This window comes from Microcebus murinus, chromosome 20 (assembly GCF_040939455.1).
Source record: "Microcebus murinus isolate Inina chromosome 20, M.murinus_Inina_mat1.0, whole genome shotgun sequence".
In the NCBI taxonomy this organism is placed as follows: domain Eukaryota; kingdom Metazoa; phylum Chordata; class Mammalia; order Primates; family Cheirogaleidae; genus Microcebus; species Microcebus murinus.
In genome coordinates, this window is record NC_134123.1 from 5001862 (window position 1) to 5021650 (window position 19789).

Sequence of the window (19789 nt, forward strand, 5' to 3'; positions counted from 1 at the left end):
ACGGCCGTTCATTCTAAAACATCAGCCGGGTTCTGTCTGTGACGGGAGCTGTGCCAGGCGCTGGGAACACAAGATAAAATCGTAGTCAATATGTTTGAGCATACGTCAGGCTTGGCGTTAGAGCTTTACATAATTTTATTTATAGACTCATAACAACCTTGAGAGCTAGCTATCTCTATATCGTTTGATTATTATGGGAATAAAAGTTTGACGTGGTTCAGTAACTTGACAAACTCATCTGGCGGGCGCCCGCGGAGCGCGCCTTTCAGTTCCAGCCAGCCGCTCCCTTCCCGGGAAAACGCACCTGGCCCCGCCCCTCCGCCAGGGCTGCCCCCGCCCCTCCGCCGAGCCGGCCCCGCCCCTCCGCCAAGGCTGCCCCCCCCCTCCGCCGACCCGGCCCCGCCCCTCCGCCGAGCCGACCCCGCCCGTCCGCCGAGCCGGCCCCGCCCACGCCCCCTTCCGCGCCTGCGCACTCCCCACGCCAGTCCCCTCCTCGCCGCCGACGCGACGCGCGCCTGCGCACTGCTTCCCCATGTGTGCTCGGTCCGTCAGCCGGCCCGGCTGAGCAGTGGCACTAAGTCCGCTTGCTGGTGAGGCCGTGTCACCGGCTCGGCAGCCTTCTCCGCCTCCTGCTGCCTTCCTCTCTCGGCCTGTCCCCACAGCGCACGTCGCCATGGGCAAGAGCCGGACGAAGCGCTTCAAGCGCCCTCAGTTCTCCCCTACGGGCGACTGTCAGGTCGAGGCTGCTGCGGCGGCGAACGGGACAGGAGGCGAGGAGGACGACGGGCCGGCGGCGGAGCTGCTAGAGAAGGTGAGGCGGGGGCTCGCCGGGCCCGCGGGGACGGGGAGCAGGGCCGGGCCGGCGCGGAGCCCTGGGCGGCCCCCGCGTCCCCGGCGCGCGTGCGCACTGCGCGCCCTCTGCCTCTTCGCTCTCGCCCGCAGCTCCAGCACCCGAGCGCCGAAGTCCGCGAGTGCGCCTGCGCGGGGCTGGCCCGGCTGGTGCAGCAGAGGCCGGCGCTCCCGGGCCTGGCGCGCCGCGACGCAGTGCGCCGACTCGGGCCGCTGCTGCTTGACCCCAGCCTGGCTGTCCGGGAGACGGCGGCCGGCGCGCTCAGGTGAGCCGGGGGTCCGGGGCGGTGCTACCGCGGCAGTCAGCACTTTCCCTGAGCAAGGCACTGTCGCAGTCTCCCTTTCGTCCTCGGCGCTTGCCGCGATGGCTAGGAGGACGAATAACCTGCCCCGCGACTCGCGTTTGCAGAGGGGGTAATTTGAACCCCACTCCAGGCTCCAGAGGACCGCAGCACCCCCAGACCACTGGCATTCCGCCTGTCCACCTGGCTCCTTCACCTTTCACCTGCAGCAGCCACCTGCCAAGGCTTCCTGCCCTCACGTCTGGTGCATATTTTATCCTCTCCAAGAACCTCCCGTGGAGTCCCCTGGTTGGAGGAACTCTTCCAGTCTGTGCCAGGAGTTGCTCTAGGTGCAGGGGATTTGGAATAGGCAGACGGTGAGCAAGACAGCCAGGATCCTGTCTTGGCAGAAGCTATGCTAATGGGGAGGCAGAAACTAGTAAAAAGGTAAAACATAGTATTAGATAGAATTACTATGGAAAAATGAGATGGTGATGATTTGAGAGTGGGAAGTTTAAATTCGGTGCGGTATAGGTGATATTTATGAACCTATCTCTGAAGGATGAGAGCGCCAGTCATGGGAAAATAGGGGAAGAGCATTCCCCACAGAGAGAACAGCAACAGCGAAGAAGCAAGGCAGCAAATGGCTTGGCATGGTTAAGGAGCAGAAAGGCTAGTGCGGCCAAGTAGAGTGGGCGTGGGGAGCAGAGTATGAGCTGAGGCTGCAGAGATGAGATGCTCGAGGTGGAGGATGGTGTAAGGCTGAAGGACTTGGGCTAAGCAGGAGAGTGACATGATCTGAATTACCTTTTGAAAAGGCCACTCTAAGTGGCTGTGCAGAGAATGGACTGTAGAGGGGGCAAGAGTAGAAGTTAATATTTTTAATTCTTATAGCTCTATTATCTAATGTTTCATCTATTGATTTAGCAAATATATACCAAGTGCCTATTGGGCTAGCCTGTGGGCATGGGATAGTGAGCAAGACAGATATAATTTCTGTCCTTAATCTTATTGTCGATTGAGGGACACAAACATTAACCAAATAATCACATAAATGTATAATTACAACCAGTGGTAACCACAAAGGACACTATGTGAGGGTACAAATGGAGGTTCAGGGAAGGAAACCCTGAGTAAGTGGTATTTGAAGTGAGACCTGAGGTGTGAGTGGGGATTAACAGCCTGATGGAGGAGGGGTAGATATCCTACCGCTGAGGAGGAAACAGCATGTGGGAAGTTCTCTTTCCCCCAAACATACACAAAGTGGGAGCTCCTGTGAGATTGTGGGGGCATCTTCTGACTTATCTCCATATCCTTAGAGCCTAGCATAGTTCTGTGTACGCAGAAGGCCAGTGATGGCTTTCCAATAAAATTAAATTTAGCCAGGCCCGCTTTATGCGGTCATTCCCAGTAGCCTCACCTTGCAGTCTCGATTCCAAGAAAAGGTCTCTTCATACATGATGTGATTTATTCGTATTGAATGGGGAAAGTCTTCTCCCCTCTCCCTTTCCTGTGGCCATGCACCTGTACTGTCTCAGACCTAGGTTGTTACATAGCAAAGTCTTTTTTTTTTTACATCATGTACAACAAGGATCAGAACAGGTGGAAATCTTGTGGGTTGGTTCTCCAGCATATGACGGAAATAATCAGCGATTTCCTCTGGGAAACCTTAAGTATGATTAAAAATAGAAATAAATTTGAGAGTTTAATTGCACTTTGTGACATGAAAGTAAAACATGTTTTAAACTTTTTGTGTAGAAATCTGAGTGCTTGTGGAGGTTTTGAAGTTTGTGATGACATGGTGACTAAGGATATCATGACTCCCCTGGTTGCACTGCTAAAAGAGGTATGCAGTTTACAAAGTATTTTGATGGCAGCTTCCAAATGTAGCTTTTAGGATGCACACTTAGGCCTTTTTTTAGTACTTTGGTGTTAGTTACTTTTGTTTTCTCTTAAAACATTGTGTGGGAATTTCATTTCTTTTCTTGGAAACATAGCTCTACTCTGATTGATACCATTCTCTGTTTTATATCCCCTGCTTTTATTTATATGATAGTGGAAAAAGACCTTCCTACAACTATACATACTAACTAACTCCTTTAGACTTTAAATTTCTTACACTGAAAATAATTAGTACTTATTATTTCCTTACTTATGTGTCAAGTACTGTTTTTATGTTTTGCATATTATTTAATCCTATCCTTACAGTATCCTATGGGGCAGGTATTATTCCCATTTTAAAAATGATGAAGCTGGGGCACAGACATACGGAACCTGTCATGAAGATTGCATTAAGTTCTCATATTTAATATGCCAGTCTTACTGCGTGATATCCTTCAGGGTTTAAGGAGTTCTCTCTCTCTGATGTGTTTTTGGTCCACTATTCTGTATTGATGGGTAATTATCACTTAAAGTTATATAAAGGATATCCACCTTTTTTGTTTTTGAGACAGAGTCTCACTTTGTTTCCCAGGCTAGAGTGCTGTGGCATCAGCCTAGCTCACAGCAACCTCAAATTCCTGGGCTCAAGCGATCCTACTGCTTGAGCCTTACTGAGTAGTTGGGACTACAGGCATGCGCCACCATGCCGGCTAGTTTTTTCCTATATGTTTTAGTTGGCCAATTAATTTCTTTCTATTTTTAGTAGAGACGGGTCTCGCTCTTGCTCAAGCTGGTTCTGAACTCCTGACCTTGAGCCATCCTTCCGCCTTGGCCTCCCAGAGTGCTAGGATTACAGGTGTGAGCCACCTTGCCCGGCCAGAATGTCCACTTTTCATGAGAGGCATCAGTCCTGTTCCTTTTAGAGCAGTGATTCTCAGCTGGGGCTGATTTTGCTCTGTAGAGGATGTTTGGCAGTATCTGGAGACGTCTTTTGTTGTTACAGAGCTTGGGGGTAAGAGTTGCCGCTGGCATCCAGGGGGTAGAAACCAAGGATGCTACTAAATATTCCACAGTGTGTGGGCACGCGCGAGCACACACACACAAAATTATCTGGTCCACAATGTAACTAGTACCTAGAGTGCAAAGCCCTGCTTTAGAGGGTGCCCTGGACTATACTAGAGGGGCTTAATAGGACCAGCTTTGGAGCCAGAATGCCTGGATCTGAATCCAGCTTCACCACGTACTAAGCTATACGTTCAGCAACCTCCTTGGACCTGAGTTTCCTATTTGTAGCTGGAGATTGAGGATAATAGTTCACCTACCTCATAGGTTTGTTGTGGAGTTTAAATGAGTTAATATATGTAAAGTGCTTAGAATAGTGCCTTAGAAGGTGTTATCTAGATGTTAGCTTTTATTTTATCTTTCTTTGCCTTCTTTACTGTCTTTTATTACATTAGCTAAAATACTTTGTATTGACTTTTTGCTTTGATTTAAAATGTGAAACGCTTCACATCCAATTTTCACAATGACTTGAGGGCCTTTCTTATCTGTGTTCTTGCCAAAAGGGAAGCAGGGTTGTGGGAATTGCACTGCTTATGAGAATTTGATTGGCTTGTTAACCACTATAATTTCTGATGTTTAGCTTTTGATTCATCACTATCATTAGCCTTTTTGTTTAGTTATTCTTTTGAGCCAGGGTGCTAATCATGATATTTGGTTACAGTGTAGTGCTGGACTGGATTCAAATGAGACGTCTCCAAAGGAGAAAAAAGATCAGAACAGAAACTCTATTGAGAACATAGCCAATGAGGCTGTCAACGTATTGTGGAATATATGGTAAGATGCTTTCCAAATAGCCTCCTGCTACACTCTACTCGGGCTGCTGCTATTTGTGTTAAACTGCATAGGATCCCCTTGGTAGGCCTGTGAATCCATAACATTAGTACTTGGTAGGAGGTGAACTAAGATCACCCCTCCTTCCCAGTCCCTTTTTCTCTTAACATCACTATATCTTTTTTGTTGTTGTTTGTTTTAGATCTCATCTCTCCAGTCATTGCTACTGACAAAAATAAGAGGTATCATGACCATTATCACTTACTGTTCTTCCTTTCAGCCCCAGCTGCCTGCATGCCCTAAGCAGCATTTGTCTTTAAAGCTGGTTAGGCCTCAGTTTAGTAGCTGCTTTGTTTTGGCATCTGGAATGAGAAGGGGACACACAAAGGATTTAAGCAGGCTAGCTTCCCTGGCAGTTACCATTTGCATGGAAGTATACCCCTAAGTAGGAAGGCCCCAGTAGGAAGAATGCCACTTGTCCAGGTCATGATTGTAGCAGTGGTGGGATGGAGCTGACTTGCTGCTAGGAAGGAAAATGGCTAGAAACACAACCTGGATTTACTTTTTTCTGCCCCGGTTTATGTCTAACATTTCTAGGAAGATTTGTCAGAGTTCTTTATTTTCAGTCAGCAGCGATTATAATGGCTGACCCAAAAGCACAGGTGTTTCTTAGGCTACAAGATTAAGTTGGATCCAGAAAAGCTGCCCGTGTAGCAGTTTGAACTTTCCTGTGATTTCATTTTAAACTAGTGGATGCATTCCACCAGAAATATTGGAGAGATCAGATTTGAGGAAATAGCATTTGAGCAAACTGATGGATGCTCTTTTTCTGTGCATCAGTTAACTTTAACTTACATAAACTGTTGGACTTGGAAGTTAAAGTCTTTTCTTTGAAAAGAGTCTGAATATGTCTCGAAGTGCCTGTGAGCCCTGTCTGTATCATTTATAGTTATCATAGCTCTTAACATTTTTGTTTTATAGTTTATATTTTAGATTATCTTTACACATGTATGCCTTATCTTCCTCACTGTACTGTGGGATCCTTCAATGCTGCAGTGACTGAATATATAAAAAGATTGCAGACAGAAAATATTTTTCCTGAGATAACAGATTTAAGTTAGTAATTTAGTCAGCTGTGTTAGTAGTGTGTCATGTTTATATGTGGTATATGTGGAGAAATACCTTTCTCTGGAAACATGGATAAATTATTAGTTTGATTTACACTGTATTTAATGTATATGCTTTTATTAGTAACATTGATAGCTTTCTGAATCTTATTAAAATGTAATGTAATTTCAAAAATAATTATTATAGTAATTTCTCTGTTGCAAACTGAAAAATCTACTTGATGAAATTATAACCAAGGTTTAAAAAGAATGAATAAAATATGATTTTATAATATTTTCTTCTAAATTTGTGCTTTTTCTTTGATAAGTATGGAGGCCTTTTTCCTTTAATTTATTATTGCTGTGGTGTAGTGGAAAGAAAGAACCATAGACTAGACCCAGGGCACCTAGATACTGGGCTGAGCTGTACCACTAACTGAATGTGTGATCTTTGGATGGATCACTTCACCATTTGGGGCCTGATTCTCCTCATTTATAAAATGGGGAGTTGAATTAAATGATTTATAAGATTTCTTCCAGCTCTAACCTTCTGTGAGGAAATTAGCATCATGGTAAAGAGATTGATTAAAAGGTCCCATTGTGACAGAAATGAAATACAGATAGCCATTTCTTCTCATGTACAGTGAGTAAGAATGGGCATTAGTTTCTTCATCTGTAAAAATGGTGGGTGTTTGACTTCTGCTCTCTGGTTAATAAAGCCTAATTTTTTTTTTTGATGGATTTCTGTGGTTGATTTCTTAATGTTAAAATGTGAATAGTAAAACTTTTTTTTCCCCTTCAATTTAGTGAATGCAGTAGTAGAGCAGTATCTATATTCAACAAAGAAGGGTGTTTGGAGATTGTATTAAAGTATTTAAGTAGGTTTTCCACCAATGTTGACCTGGCTATTTCAGTAGGTAAGTGAAGAAAAGGTGATGATTTATTAAGTATGTGTAGCCTTATTCAAAAATCTTTATTCAGACATAGTATGTTTATTCTGCAGGAGTGATTTTCTTTTCTTATTGTATGTAAATGTGTAGCTGAGTTCTGTTTGTTCTGAATCTTTTAAAGTCTGTGATTAATACTTAATAGTTTTCCTGCTTTTGACTCCGGAAGGGGGGGAAGGGTAATTATGTGAGCATATTTGGTTTTTAGTCTGTTACCATTCTGGAAGCCTTGATTAATTCTTGAAGTTTTCATCTCCATTTACTAAGAAACAGTAGCCTACAACTACCAGGCCTGTAAATCAAAGTTAATTGGAATCTAGGCTTACTTAAATGTCCTGAACTACTGTCTCATACTTCCAGCAGAAAACTGATAGCCTGCTTTTTCTTCTTTTTTGAGAGAGAGAGAGAGGGGGGAGAAGTGATTGAAATTTCACTTAGGGGCCCCTGCCCTTTCCATGAGACAGGGAGGCAAAATCCAGCAACTCCAGCTGCCTTGCTGCGGCTGGGGAGCTGCTGCGAACCCTCAGCTCAGCAGGGAGAGGAGACAGAAACCAGAGGGTGGGCAGCTGAACAGAATTCTGGGTGAGGGTGGAGAAATAACTGATGAAAAGCATTTCTTTTCTGTCCACCGTCATGGCAAGCATCCAGCTGTCCTTTATTTAATTGTGCATTTCTCCTACCAAGGAAGAAGTACATTCTCCTTACTGCTGTTTCTTTTGGCTCTAATGGATACTTTTAAGAGAATAAAACAGAAAAAAAAAAATAGTGGAATAAATACTGTTGGGAAAATTTTAAAAATCAGTTTTTCCAAGTGAATCCTGATGGGGGTTATAAGTAAATGGAGATTTTAAAAACAGTTCAGCTGTTTTTAGGAAATTGGTAGATGACTTTTAATCTCAGGAAAGTTTTTATTACAATAAGAGGATTTCATGTAAGTTAGTTCATACCTTTTAAAAGAAAAACTTCACTTCCATTATATTTTTGTGCCTTTAGTCCTGTAGATTTAGGGGGTTATTTATTTATTTATTTTTTAGTTTTTTTTCCCCACTAATGAACTTTTTTGAAATGAATCAGAGTAAAGTCATTTTGCCTATTTAATAGTGTTTTCCTTCTGCATTCCGTTAGATTCATGATTTTTAAAACATGTTACTTTTTTGAAAGTCAAGCAAGGCTTACTTGGCTGGGCCTGGTGGCTCACACCTGTAATCCCAGCACTTTGGAAAGCTCAGGCAGAGCACTCACTTGAGGCCAGGAGTTCAAGACCAGCCTGGGCAACATAGTGAGACCCTGTCTCTATAAAAATTTAAAAAACATCGTTGAAAGTAGAGTGAACTTACAGGATTCCATCCTACATATGTGTTAATATAACTTTCTTCGCCCTTGCAATTATTATGGTAGCAATTACAGCTTGTCTTGGCTTTTTGTTAAAGTGAATTTAGTCTCTTAATAAAAAAAATGACATTTGGATATATGTATATGTACATATATGCATATACATGGATTTGTATACAAATGTAATTTGGGAACCAAACTAGATGACAGTAGTAGCATGCATTTGACTATGTATACTTTTTTTTTTTTTACCTCTTGTCTTTTTCTTTTATTTAGAGATAGGGTCTTACTCTGTGGCCCAGTACGGCAGCACAATCATAGCTCACCCTGACTTTGAATTCCTGGGCTCAAGAGATCCTCCTGCTTCAGCCTTCCAAGTAGCTAGGCCTACAGCCACATACCACCACACCCCGCTAATTTTTTTATTTTTGTTTTGTAGAGATGGGATCTCGCCCTGTTGCTCAGGCTGGTTGGTCTTGAATTCCTGGCCACAAGCAATCCTCCTCCCTGGGCATTTCAAAGTCCTGGGATTACAGGTGTGAGCCACCAGGCCTGGCTCCTATTTTTTAATTTACTCATATGTTTATGTAAAATGACTTTTATATCTTAAAGAACTAGAACTATTGATTCACCAGAAATAACCCTAAATTTTACTGTCATGATGAATTTAAAAGAAGCTAGAGTTCTCCCAAACCTAGGACTTTTTATCAGCAACAGAATTAACTATGAGTGTGATCTGTGACTGTTTGCTTCTAATTTGTGATAACCACATAAATTGAGGATAAACCTCTATAAGTGTTTATAGTAATTTGACATTGCCACAACGTTTAAGAGCTCTTTTAATTGTACTTTATAAAAGTGTAGTTCCTTAAAGGATTAGAAATTTTAAAAGAAAAGAAAAAAGATCTTTTACACTATTGATAGTTTGGGAAGCCTCATTTTAATAAACCATTCTTGAGGTAAAGCATATGTATTCTACAAAAGCTACATGTGTCTAAAAAAATGGTAAAGGTGTGAATTTTTTTTTGATGAGTTATATGATATAAATTATCCTAAGCAAAATTCACTTATTTCTAAATATTTATTTTTTGTTTTACAGCATATTGTTTGCAGATAGTGACTGAAGATAACCCAGAGCTACTGAAATCTTTCAGTGCAGAAGCATTGCATGTGCTGGAATCAGCAATGCTGTCTCCTGTCAAGTCCCTGGAATACTGTCTGTTGAAAACATTAGTGGCAGGTAAAATTTAGCCTTGTGAGATGGTGTACCTTTTTAGTGACTTGGAATGGATAGCGGGGGGTGCCAAAGTTTAGTCATTCTTTTGTTTCACCACATCAGGGCCTTTTGTGCTTATGTCTGTTAAAATTTTTTTTTTTTTTTTTTTTTGAGACAGAGTCTCGCTTTGTTGTCCAGGCTAGAGTGAGTGCCGTGGCATCAGCCTAGCTCACAGCAACCTCACACTCCTGGGCTCGAGCGATCCTTCTGCCTCAGCCTCCCGAGTAGCTGGGACTACAGGCATGCGCCACCATGCCCGGCTAATTTTTTATATACATATCAGTTGGCCAATTAATTTCTTTCTATTTATAGTAGAGACGGGGTCTCGCTCTTGCTCAGGCTGGTTTTGAACTCCTGACCTTGAGCAATCCGCCCGCCTCGGCCTCCCAGAGAGCTAGGATTACAGGCTTGAGCCACCGCGCCCGGCCTTGTTAAAATTTTAATATTTAAGTGGAGACCCTCAATTCAAACAGTTGTCGATAGCTGTGAAGCCTCATAGAACAGATTGTTTTTTTTTTTTTTTTTTTTTGTTTTTTTTTTGAGACAGAGTCTCGCTTTGTTGCCCGGGCTAGAGTGAGTGCCATGGCGTCAGCCTAGCTCACAGCAACCTCAAACTCCTGGGCTCGAGTGATCCTTCTGCCTCAGCCTCCCGGGTAGCTGGGACTACAGGCATGCGCCACCATGCCCGGCTAATTTTTTTTTTTTATATATATATATATCAGTTGGCCAATTAATTTCTTTCTATTTATAGTAGAGACGGGGTCTCGCTCAGGCTGGTTTTGAACTCCTGACCTTGAGCAATCCGCCCGCCTCGGCCTCCCAAGAGCTAGGATTACAGGCGTGAGCCACAGCGCCCGGCCAGAACAGATTGTTTTTAATTAACAAAACTACTCTTATCTGATAAAGAAATGCTGTTGTCAGGATCCTCTCTTATTTATGAACCAGTGATTTCAGAAATTCACTCTGGGGCATTCAAGACTTGACCACTTAGTTTTCCATAGTTCTTTACCATCAACCCTTTTGCAGAAAAAAGGAATGATATGGTCTGTTTAGTAGGATGTACTATATTTAGCTTTTGTATATATTTTTTGTATATATTTTCATATATATTATATATGCCCTGTGACCTTACAGAGGTAATTTATAGAAAAGTTTTTTTAAAATTGTAGCAAATAACACATAAAATTTAAGATCTTAATAATTTCTAAATGAATAATTCAGTGATGTAAACTGTATTCAGATTGTTATGTAACAAATCTCCAGAACTCTCTTTATCTTGGAAAACTGAAACTATACCCATTAAATAAGAACTTTTCCCCTCCCACCAGCCCTTGGAAATCAGCATTGATTTAGTGAATTTGACTGCTCTAGATACCTCATATAAATGGAATCATAACAGTATTTGTCTCATTTTTTTGTTTGTTTGTTTGTTTGTTTTTGAGACAGAGTCTCAGTCTCTTGCCTGGGCTAGAGTGCCATGGCGTCAGCCTACCTCACAGCAACCTTAGACTCCTAGGCTCAAGCGATCCTCCTACCTCAGCCTCTCGGGTAGCTGGGACTACAGGCGCACACCACCGTGCCCAGCTAATTTTTTCTATTTTTAGTTGTTTGGCTAATTTCTTTCTATTTATAGTAGAGACGGGGTCTTGCTCTTGCTCAGGCTGGTCTCGAACTCCTGAGCTCAAGCCATCCTCCAGCCTCGGGCTCCCAGAGTGCTAGGATTACAGGCGTGAGCCACTGCACCTAGTCGGTCTTTTTGTGACTGGCTTATTTCACTTAGCATAATATCCTCAAGGTATATCCTTATTGTAGCATGTATGAGAATTTTTTTCCTTTGTAATGCTGAATAATATTTCATTATATGTATATACCACCTTTTGTTTAATACATTCATCCATCAATGAACACTTGGGTTGCTTCTACCTTTTGTCTACTATGAATAAAAAACCTCCTTTCAAGGCCCAGTGCAGTGGCTCACGCCTATAATCCTAACACTCTGGGAGACTGAGGTGGGAGGCTTGCTTGAGCTCAGGCGTTTGAGACCAGCCCGAGCAAGAGCAAGACCCCATCTCTACTAAAAATAGAAAAATTAGCCAGGCATGGTGGTGTGCTTTAAGTAGTCCCAGCTACTCAGGAGGATCACTTGAGCCCAGGAGTTTGAGGTTGCTGTGAGCTAGGGTGATACCACAGCACTCTAGCCCAGTAGCCTGAGCAACAGAGCAAGACTCTGTCTCAAAAAACAAACAAACAACCCCCCCCCCAAAAAAAAAAAAAACGTGCTCTGTGGATTTTATATGATACTGGAATGTTAGTACATGCCATTCTACTCTTGGAATATAAGAATCTGCTGAGGACAGCTTAGGTTAAGATGAAAGGAAGCAAGGCAACTCACCTTGTCATTTTAAAAGAAACTTGATCAGGGTTCTCTTAGTCTGCTAATCAATGGTACATCAGAGAAAGGCATTGTGTGCCAAGAAAGGGAGATGATTGTGAAGGGTTATAACAAAGGGTGCTGCCTCTGTGCAGTACTTTTTGACATTTAATAAAAACTAAACAAAGGCAGTAGAGTTGAGATTTTTTGAAATTATACCTGAGTTAAAAGCATCAGTCTTGTGGAAACTAAACTTAAAGATTTCACAGGCAGTTCTTAACCTTGTGTTCATTTTTTCCCAGGCACAATTTGGAATCTAAAGGACATTATTCCATGCAAGAGTCAAGCAGAAATCATAAATGCCATACTAAAGATCTTATCTGAAGTTTTGGAAATGGATGCTGGTGAAACAGTTATTCAAATGAAGGAGGCTGAAACTCAAAGGTTAAAAACCCTAGCAGAGACTGAGGAAATACTAGAGAATGCTAATGGTGGTGATTTGATTGAAGATGATGAAATGGAAGAAATTCTTCATAAGAGAAAAGTCAGAAGGAAAACTTTTGCTTCAGATTTACTGCCAGTAAGTCAAATTGATGCTCTCAAACGTGGAATAATACAACTGTTTTCTTTCAATAGATATCCTTAAGCTTTATAGAAAAATGTTATAGCAAAGTAAGCCATAAAGTTATTTTCAGTAAAAATCAGTCATATTTTCCCATCAACACTCATCATAATCTTAGAAATCTATTCCAAAGGGGGGGAAAAATCTCTTGTCTAAGATGATACTTTTACATGCAGGAGAAGATTTCAAAGACGGGATAGACTTATCCTTATGGAACACTTTAAAAGTATACAATGGGCCAGGCCCGGTGCTCACGCCTGTAATCCTAGACTCTGGGAGGCCAAGGCGGGTGGATTGCTTGAGGTCAGGGGTTTAAGACCAGCCTGAGCAAGAGCGAGACCCCGTCTCTACTATAAATAGAAAGAAATTAATTGGCCAACTAATATATATAGAAAAAATTAGCCGGCCATGGTGGCGCATGCCTGTAGTCCCAGCTACTCGGGAGGCTGGGGCAGCAGGATTGTTTGAGCCCAGGAGTTTGAGGTTGCTGTGAGCTAGGCTGATGCCATGGCATGCACTCTAGCCTGGACAACAAAGCAAGACTCTGTCTCAAAATGAATGAATGAATGAATACAGTGATCTTCCTAACTTTTGTGTCTCCCCACTTCTGTTATGTACTGTGTGCCAGACTGACTTTAAACTAAAGAAATTTGTACTTTGCTTGAATTGTCTCTTCCATTCCTGTCTCTTTTATTTTAGTGTTTAGCCTTATCAAGGTGGCAAGCCAAACCATTTATCTACTACTGGGCAGAAGAGGTTGGGTGATTGATTGTGAGTTCAATGTTTTGTAGTTTTTGCAGATGGGGCAATTGTAGTCTACTTGTGCTGGTGGTGTGATGTTGGGGTGAGATGAGAAATCTTGGGTACAGGAATCATTTTGGCTGAGACAAGTCAACAGAGATGAAGCCATACTTTGGGAGAACATTTCTCCTAAGGATGAAAGCAAATAAATAGGAAGACAGGACAGTGAGTTAGGCTTTATTTGTTCAGGTGTACATTTACTGTGCTCCTAATGTGTGCCAGGCAGCATGCTTGATGCTGGCAATATAGAAAGATGATTAAGACATGTTTTTGGCCTTTGGGAGTTTCCTCTGTGCTGGGAAAACAGATACATAAAACCATAGGCCTATGCTAAGAATAGTCATAGGGCTGTGCACAGATTTCTAAGGTAGTAGTTTCTGTAAACTAGCTACACATAGCTCAGCCCTGATGGGAGAGGAAAGGAGGAGGCTGTCAGAAGACTTTGGGGGCAGAATACCTCAGCTGTCTTAAAGGATGAGATAAGAAAATGCAGGTTAGTGTTCAGAGAGATCGCTGAGGCAGCAGGATGGAGGGAGAATATAAGGGCCTAGCAGCAGGAAGACCAGTCAGGAAGCTACTGAAAGATGTAAAGTCTGAACTGGGAGAATGCTATTCACGTCTTCTCTGCTTTCTTGCATTCGTGAAGTCTTGGTTGCTACTGTGAAAGGTATTCAGTCATTGATTTGGTTCTCAGCTATTTGTGAAGTCTTGGGAAGCATAAATTGACAGTGTTTTAAAGAAATCATCCTCTCTTCCCGCTCCTATATGAAGAAGGCATGAGTGCAAATCACCATGTTAAATGATAGGGCAAATACAGAAATGAGGAGGCCATCTTGTCCTTAAGTTGCCGGCAAATCTTTTCATTTATTTTTTAAATTATGAGACAGGACCTCGCTATGTTGCTCAGGCTGGACTCAAACTCCTGTACTTAAGCAGTCCTCCCACCTCAGCCTCCCAAGTAGGTGGGACTCTACAAACAGTTTTTAAAAATTAGCCAGGTGTGGTAGCACATGCTTATAGTCGCAGCTGTTGGGGAGGCCAAGATGGGAGGATCCCTTGAGCCCAGGAGTTGGAGGTTGCAGTGAGTTGATTGCATCACTGCACTCCAGCCTATGTGACAGAGCAAGACCCTGTCTATAAAAAAGAGAGAGAGAGAGAGAACCGTAGCAACATCATCTCTTCATCTGTAATGTGCTTGGTTTCATATCTGTGTGTGGAAAGGGCGAGTATAATGAATCAATGCTAATAGGGTCTTTTTCAGCTGTGGGCACTGTACCGCTCGGGTTTGTTTATTCTGACTGATCCAGGTACACCGTATTGAAGAGTCTGAAATCCCTTGCTGGGAATGGGAGAGTGGCATTCTTGTGAGATTGTCCCCATCTCCAGCCTTGCTTCCCAGGGGCTCCAAAAGGGAGTAAGTGGAGGTTGAGATCCAAGTGTACCAAGGTTAAGATAGAAGTGCTACTGTTTTAAATTTGGTATTTAACTGTTACATAGAGATTTATTTTCTTAAGTAATACTTAAAAATGGAATTTTGGTGCTTATAAAATGCAATGTTTTTTCATAGTAAAAACTTGTTTTTGAAGTCTTCCTAACATCACTGACTAGACTAGGTAATTAACATGCTGGTCATCCAGCCAACCAGTGTTTCAGTGCTGGTGGGGTGCTAGGCATCATGCTCATATGTGCCAGGAATACACATTATAGTCAGCTGTGGTCTTTCCCACTGCCTGGTGGCTTTTGCAGGAGTCCTTCAGAATACCCCTTAATTGTATCATTTAACTTAAGAACGTATAATCATAAATATGTTAAAAAAAAAAAAAAGAGCAGTTCAACCCAAGTTTTTTTTCCCAACACATGAAAAAGTAGGGTACCCTTGTCCAGCACCCATAGTTAACCAATTTTCACATCATGGTCTGTTTTATGTCATCTATTTGCCCACTCACTCTCCCTTTTCTCTACTGATCATTTTGAAGCAAATCTCAGGTGTCATAACCTTTCATCTAGATTCATTCATTCTTTATGTCAGCTTGATAAGAAGCAGGGAAATGTTTAAGTAGGAGTTACATAAAGAAGCAGACCTTAATTTCAGAGTTCATGTTAAGCCAGAACATGGCCATGGTTAAAATACATGAATACATTTTAAGTGGGTAAGAACCCAGCAACATATCTTATTTAGCTTTGAGTCTACGCTAATAAATGTTTGTTTAGTTGAATTATCACACACAAAGCAAATAGAAATGATTTTTATATTCATGCTAGCAATAAATGGAATACAAATTTAGGGATCCCTGGGCTACAAGCTATTAAATTAGCAGTTTGCTTTTTTTTTTTTTTAGGAACATGGTTCAAAGTTGCAGTTAAATTTTTGCACAAAGAAGTTGTTGGTGAGATTTTAAGTATAAACATTCTGGAAAGGAAAATGGGAATATGTCACAGGATATATAAATGTGTTTTTAACCTTTGACCCAGTAAATTGGAGGAAATAAGATATACAAGTAATCTGAAAGATTCCACACTAGTGAAATGCTTTGTAAATTATAGTGTATCCATTAATGGAATATTGCAGCCACTAAAAATACAGTAAGAAAACTCAAGATTTGGAAACATTCAACCAATAAAATATACATTATTTTTAGCTTATGTACTATTTTGGAATATCATGGTGGCTTTTTACTTTTCATAGACAATTTGAGAATTAAGGTCATATAAATTTATACTACTCTTTTGAAGAAATGTTAATTGTAGAGTTAATACTATGTATTTTCAGAGAAAAAAGTCCCCTCCTTTCTTCATTCTCAAAGAAGTGCTTTATTGTAGTCTTTAAAGAAAGCCAGGAAGCAAGTCTGTCTGTTCCTTAGCAAGCTCTCTTGGTCACATAAGGGCTTGTTAGAAGTGTGTGTTAATGTAGCCATTCCAAGAAGGCCTCTGAGCTTTAAAAGCAGGTTCATTGTATGTAAGTGCCTGGTGTCTGAAATGAACTCCTTTTAATACTAGTATGCTCATCTCTTCCTTAACACATTCGATTAAGTTTCAGGGTGAATTCAGTCTAGAATTCCTAAATATTTATCTGTTCTCCCCAGCTTACTAAGCAGTACTTACAGAATAACCATGCAGATAGATGGAAATCCGGCTGACAATAGTGTGCTGCACTGTGCCAAAAGGAATTATAGTACTGGTTTGTACTTCTGGCACCTTATGACTTTCTTCTACCAACCCCACCCCGCTGTGTTGTATTCCAAGTACAAAAATCTTCTAGTAGGCATTAACTAAGGGAATTCACACTAAAGTATTTTCCCAAATATTGATAATTGGTTTTTTGTTTGTTTCTTTTTTAAGCCTACTGACAAGGAACTGAGAGAGACCATAGCATTGCTGACAGCTCAGCAGATTGCTCTGGAAATTATTGTCAACATGTGCTGCAGTGAAGGTTTGCTACCAGTTTACATCTAGATGTTTATCCCCTGGGCTAAGAGGGGCTCCCATGAAGATTTTCCCAAACATTCCAGGTCTGTGTGGTTTACACTCTTCCCAGATCCCTCCGATGATGAATGGGAAGAGCTTTCTAGCAGTGATGAGAGTGATACATTTATGGAGAATTCCTTCAATGAGTGTGGTGGGCAGCTGCTCTCGCCCCTCTGCCTCTCCCATGAGATTCACACTGCTCTCACCAACTACCTCATCCCAAAGAAGGTAATCTTTTCATTCTAGGCTTATCATGGAGCATGGGAAAGGCTTAAGCAAGCTATTCATTCTGTATGCAAAAAAGAATTAAGCTCACACTTCCAGGTTGTAGATAATGAATGGTAAGATCTGAGACACAAAACCAAACTATTAATAACAATACTGGAAATAAGCTAAAGGTTATTTTATCCTTATCAATCCTAACCATTTCGCTTAGAAATATAGTATGTTGGAATTTTATAAAGGAATCGTGTAAAATGACTACTCTTTAACCTTTTTGTACTGCCTTTTTTAAATCTAGATTTTTGAGAAAACTGCCTTTCCAAACAGCATCGCAGTTGACCTATGTTCTAGAAACCCTACTTGGAAAACTTTGATTAGAAAGTAAGAACTTTTATATTTTTAAAAGCATTTGTCTTTATGTTATTATATGAAATGATGGACCATCAAATAGAAGATGCTGACTCCCCCTAAGACCTAGAAGTTTCGCTCCTTTGGCATATACTGTAAAAAATACGTGCACATGTGCCCTAGGATACACACATGAGGATGCCCATAGCTGTGTGGTTCACATTGCCCGACCTGGAAACAACCTTGATGTTTATCAGAGTTAGAATTGCTAAGTAAGTTCTGATATAATCGTGCAGTAGAATGCAGATAGTAGTAAAAAGGATCTGAACTAGAACCATTCACAGCATGGAAGAAACTTACATTGAACCAAAAAAGCAGAACACAAAAGAATATGCACACTGTGATTTAGTTTTTACAAAGTTCGAAAATAGGCAACACTGAACTATTTTGTTTAGGGATGCATACGTAGGTGTTAAACCTATTTTTTAAAAAAAGAAAGACAGGAAATATTTACCATGAAAGTCTGGAGAGTGGTTACCTCTAAGGGTCAGGAAAGTGGGACATTGTAAGAAGAGATACATGGGCTGTAGGGTGCTGGCAGTGTGTTTCTTATCCCAGGTGCAGGCATATTTGCTTCATAGACTGTTTGTTAAACTCTATATATGTGTTGTATACTTTACCATATATATGCCATATTTCACAATTAAGAATAATTTCAAAGATGCTACCTTGTGTAGAAATTTTTCTAAAACGATTTCTCATGTCTCATGAATGAGTTGTGCATCAGAGGCTTTGAATGCTCAAGCAATTAGATTTGGCAGATTAACAGTTCACCTGGCAATTCTTAGCTAACTGCCATAGACCCCCTTGTATTTACAGATATCCCCTGTCAGAACCTGAAGTTTAGGTTAAAAGTTATTACTGAATTCTGACGGGTAACTTTAAGAGACAGCATTGTCTCACTTCCTTTCTAGAATGAACACCGTACAATGTAGAGCCCTCATGTGTCTCCAGACTCTTGTGTCCCTCCTGGAGGTGGACCATCTGGGAGGAGCCCCAGCCCTACAGACACTCGCACAGCATCTGTCACAACTTCTTTTTTCTCAACCAGGTAAATGTTTAGGCCTTATTGTGAAAGACAACTAGCATGCAGCAGAATTTTGAAGGGGCAGGAACTTGGATCTTGTAGTTATACATTGTTTGTCATCTAACCTGCAGAAACCTTTCCCAGACACTAACAATCATGATTTATAGTTGCCCAGGGATATAGAGTCAAGACAAGGTATACAAGCAGCTCTGTGGGTTATAATTTTCTTTTTTTATTAAAATTGTTTTCATCCAGTTATGTCAGGCCAATTAAGGTTGAATCATAAATATTATCAAGGCTTCATTAAGGTATTTGGATAATTCTATTCTTTTATTCTTTTTTTTTTTTTTTTTTTTTGAGACAGAGTCTCACTCTGCCTGGGCTAGAGTGCTGTGGTGTCAGCCTAGCTCATAGCAACTTCAGACTCCTGGGTTTAAGCAATCCTCCTGCCTCAGTCTCCCTATTAGCTGGGACTACAGGCACACGCCACCATGCCTGGCTAATTTTTTCTATATATTTTTAGTTGTCCAGCTAATTTATTTCTATTTTTTTTTAAATTATATATGTATATATATAATTTATATATACATATATATATATATTTTAAAACTTTCTTCTTTTTCTTTTTTTTTTTTCCCCAGATACTTCCTCACTATATCATCTTTCTGTTTTTTTAGTAGAGATGGAATCTCCCTCTTGCTCAGGCTGGTCTCGAGTTCCTGAGCTCAAACAATTCTCCCGCCTTGACCTCCCAGAGTGCTAGGATTATAGGCGTGAGCCACTGCGCCCAGCCTATTCTTTTATTCTTAATTATAAGAATTTAAATTTGATCTAGGAATACATATATATAGAGAGAGTATAAAATTCAAAAGTTTTAGACAGTGTAAAGTAGAAATCCTCCCTCCTTTGTCCCATACCACCCAGTTCCTTTCCCACAGTCAAGTCACTGTTAACAGTAGTTTCTGGTATATTCTTCCAGAGATATTCTCTGGATATGAGAAAGAGTGCACTATGTGTAAGGCAAATGGGAGAATACTGTCCACACATTTTGTCTTACACATATCTGTCTTCAAATACTTTTTGCATGTGGGAACTGAATCTGTAAGTTATAGGTCTCTGATATGGATTAATTTCATGTGTACACAAAAACCTAGAGAGATACTAGAGTTAACTATTTTTGAATGACCTAGCTGTACAGAGTTTGATGTGTTATTCTACCATATTTTTATAGTTTATTACAGTAGACTCTCATTTAACTTGACCATGTTAAACTATAGGAACTCAAGCCAAACAAACAAAAAAGATCAAGACTGAGAGAGAGGAAAAAATAGTATTTTTATATATAGTAAAGGAAAAGTTTCCACAATA

General features: G+C 41.0%; 1 protein-coding gene across 3 annotated transcripts in view; it reads left to right on the plus strand.

The window, feature by feature from the left end:
* The first annotated feature begins 500 nt into the window (after nt 1–500).
* HEATR3 (HEAT repeat containing 3) overlaps nt 501–19789 on the plus strand; it is a 36359-nt gene continuing 17070 nt past the window's right edge. The window contains exons 1-11 of one of the 3 annotated variants that reach the window (XM_012788964.3): nt 501–811; nt 943–1115; nt 2889–2976; nt 4735–4847; nt 6758–6867; nt 9329–9469; nt 12179–12456; nt 16639–16729; nt 16835–16992; nt 17285–17367; nt 18309–18445. In XM_012788964.3, the coding sequence (XP_012644418.1) occupies nt 674–811; nt 943–1115; nt 2889–2976; nt 4735–4847; nt 6758–6867; nt 9329–9469; nt 12179–12456; nt 16639–16729; nt 16835–16992; nt 17285–17367; nt 18309–18445 (1510 nt within the window). In that variant the 5' untranslated portion in view covers nt 501–673. Of the gene's footprint in view, nt 812–942; nt 1116–1148; nt 1578–2888; nt 2977–4734; nt 4848–6757; nt 6868–9328; nt 9470–12178; nt 12457–16638; nt 16730–16834; nt 16993–17284; nt 17368–18308; nt 18446–19789 lie in introns of those variants that run through there. The other 2 variants (XM_012788965.3, XM_075995621.1) reach the window with 2 other exon arrangements.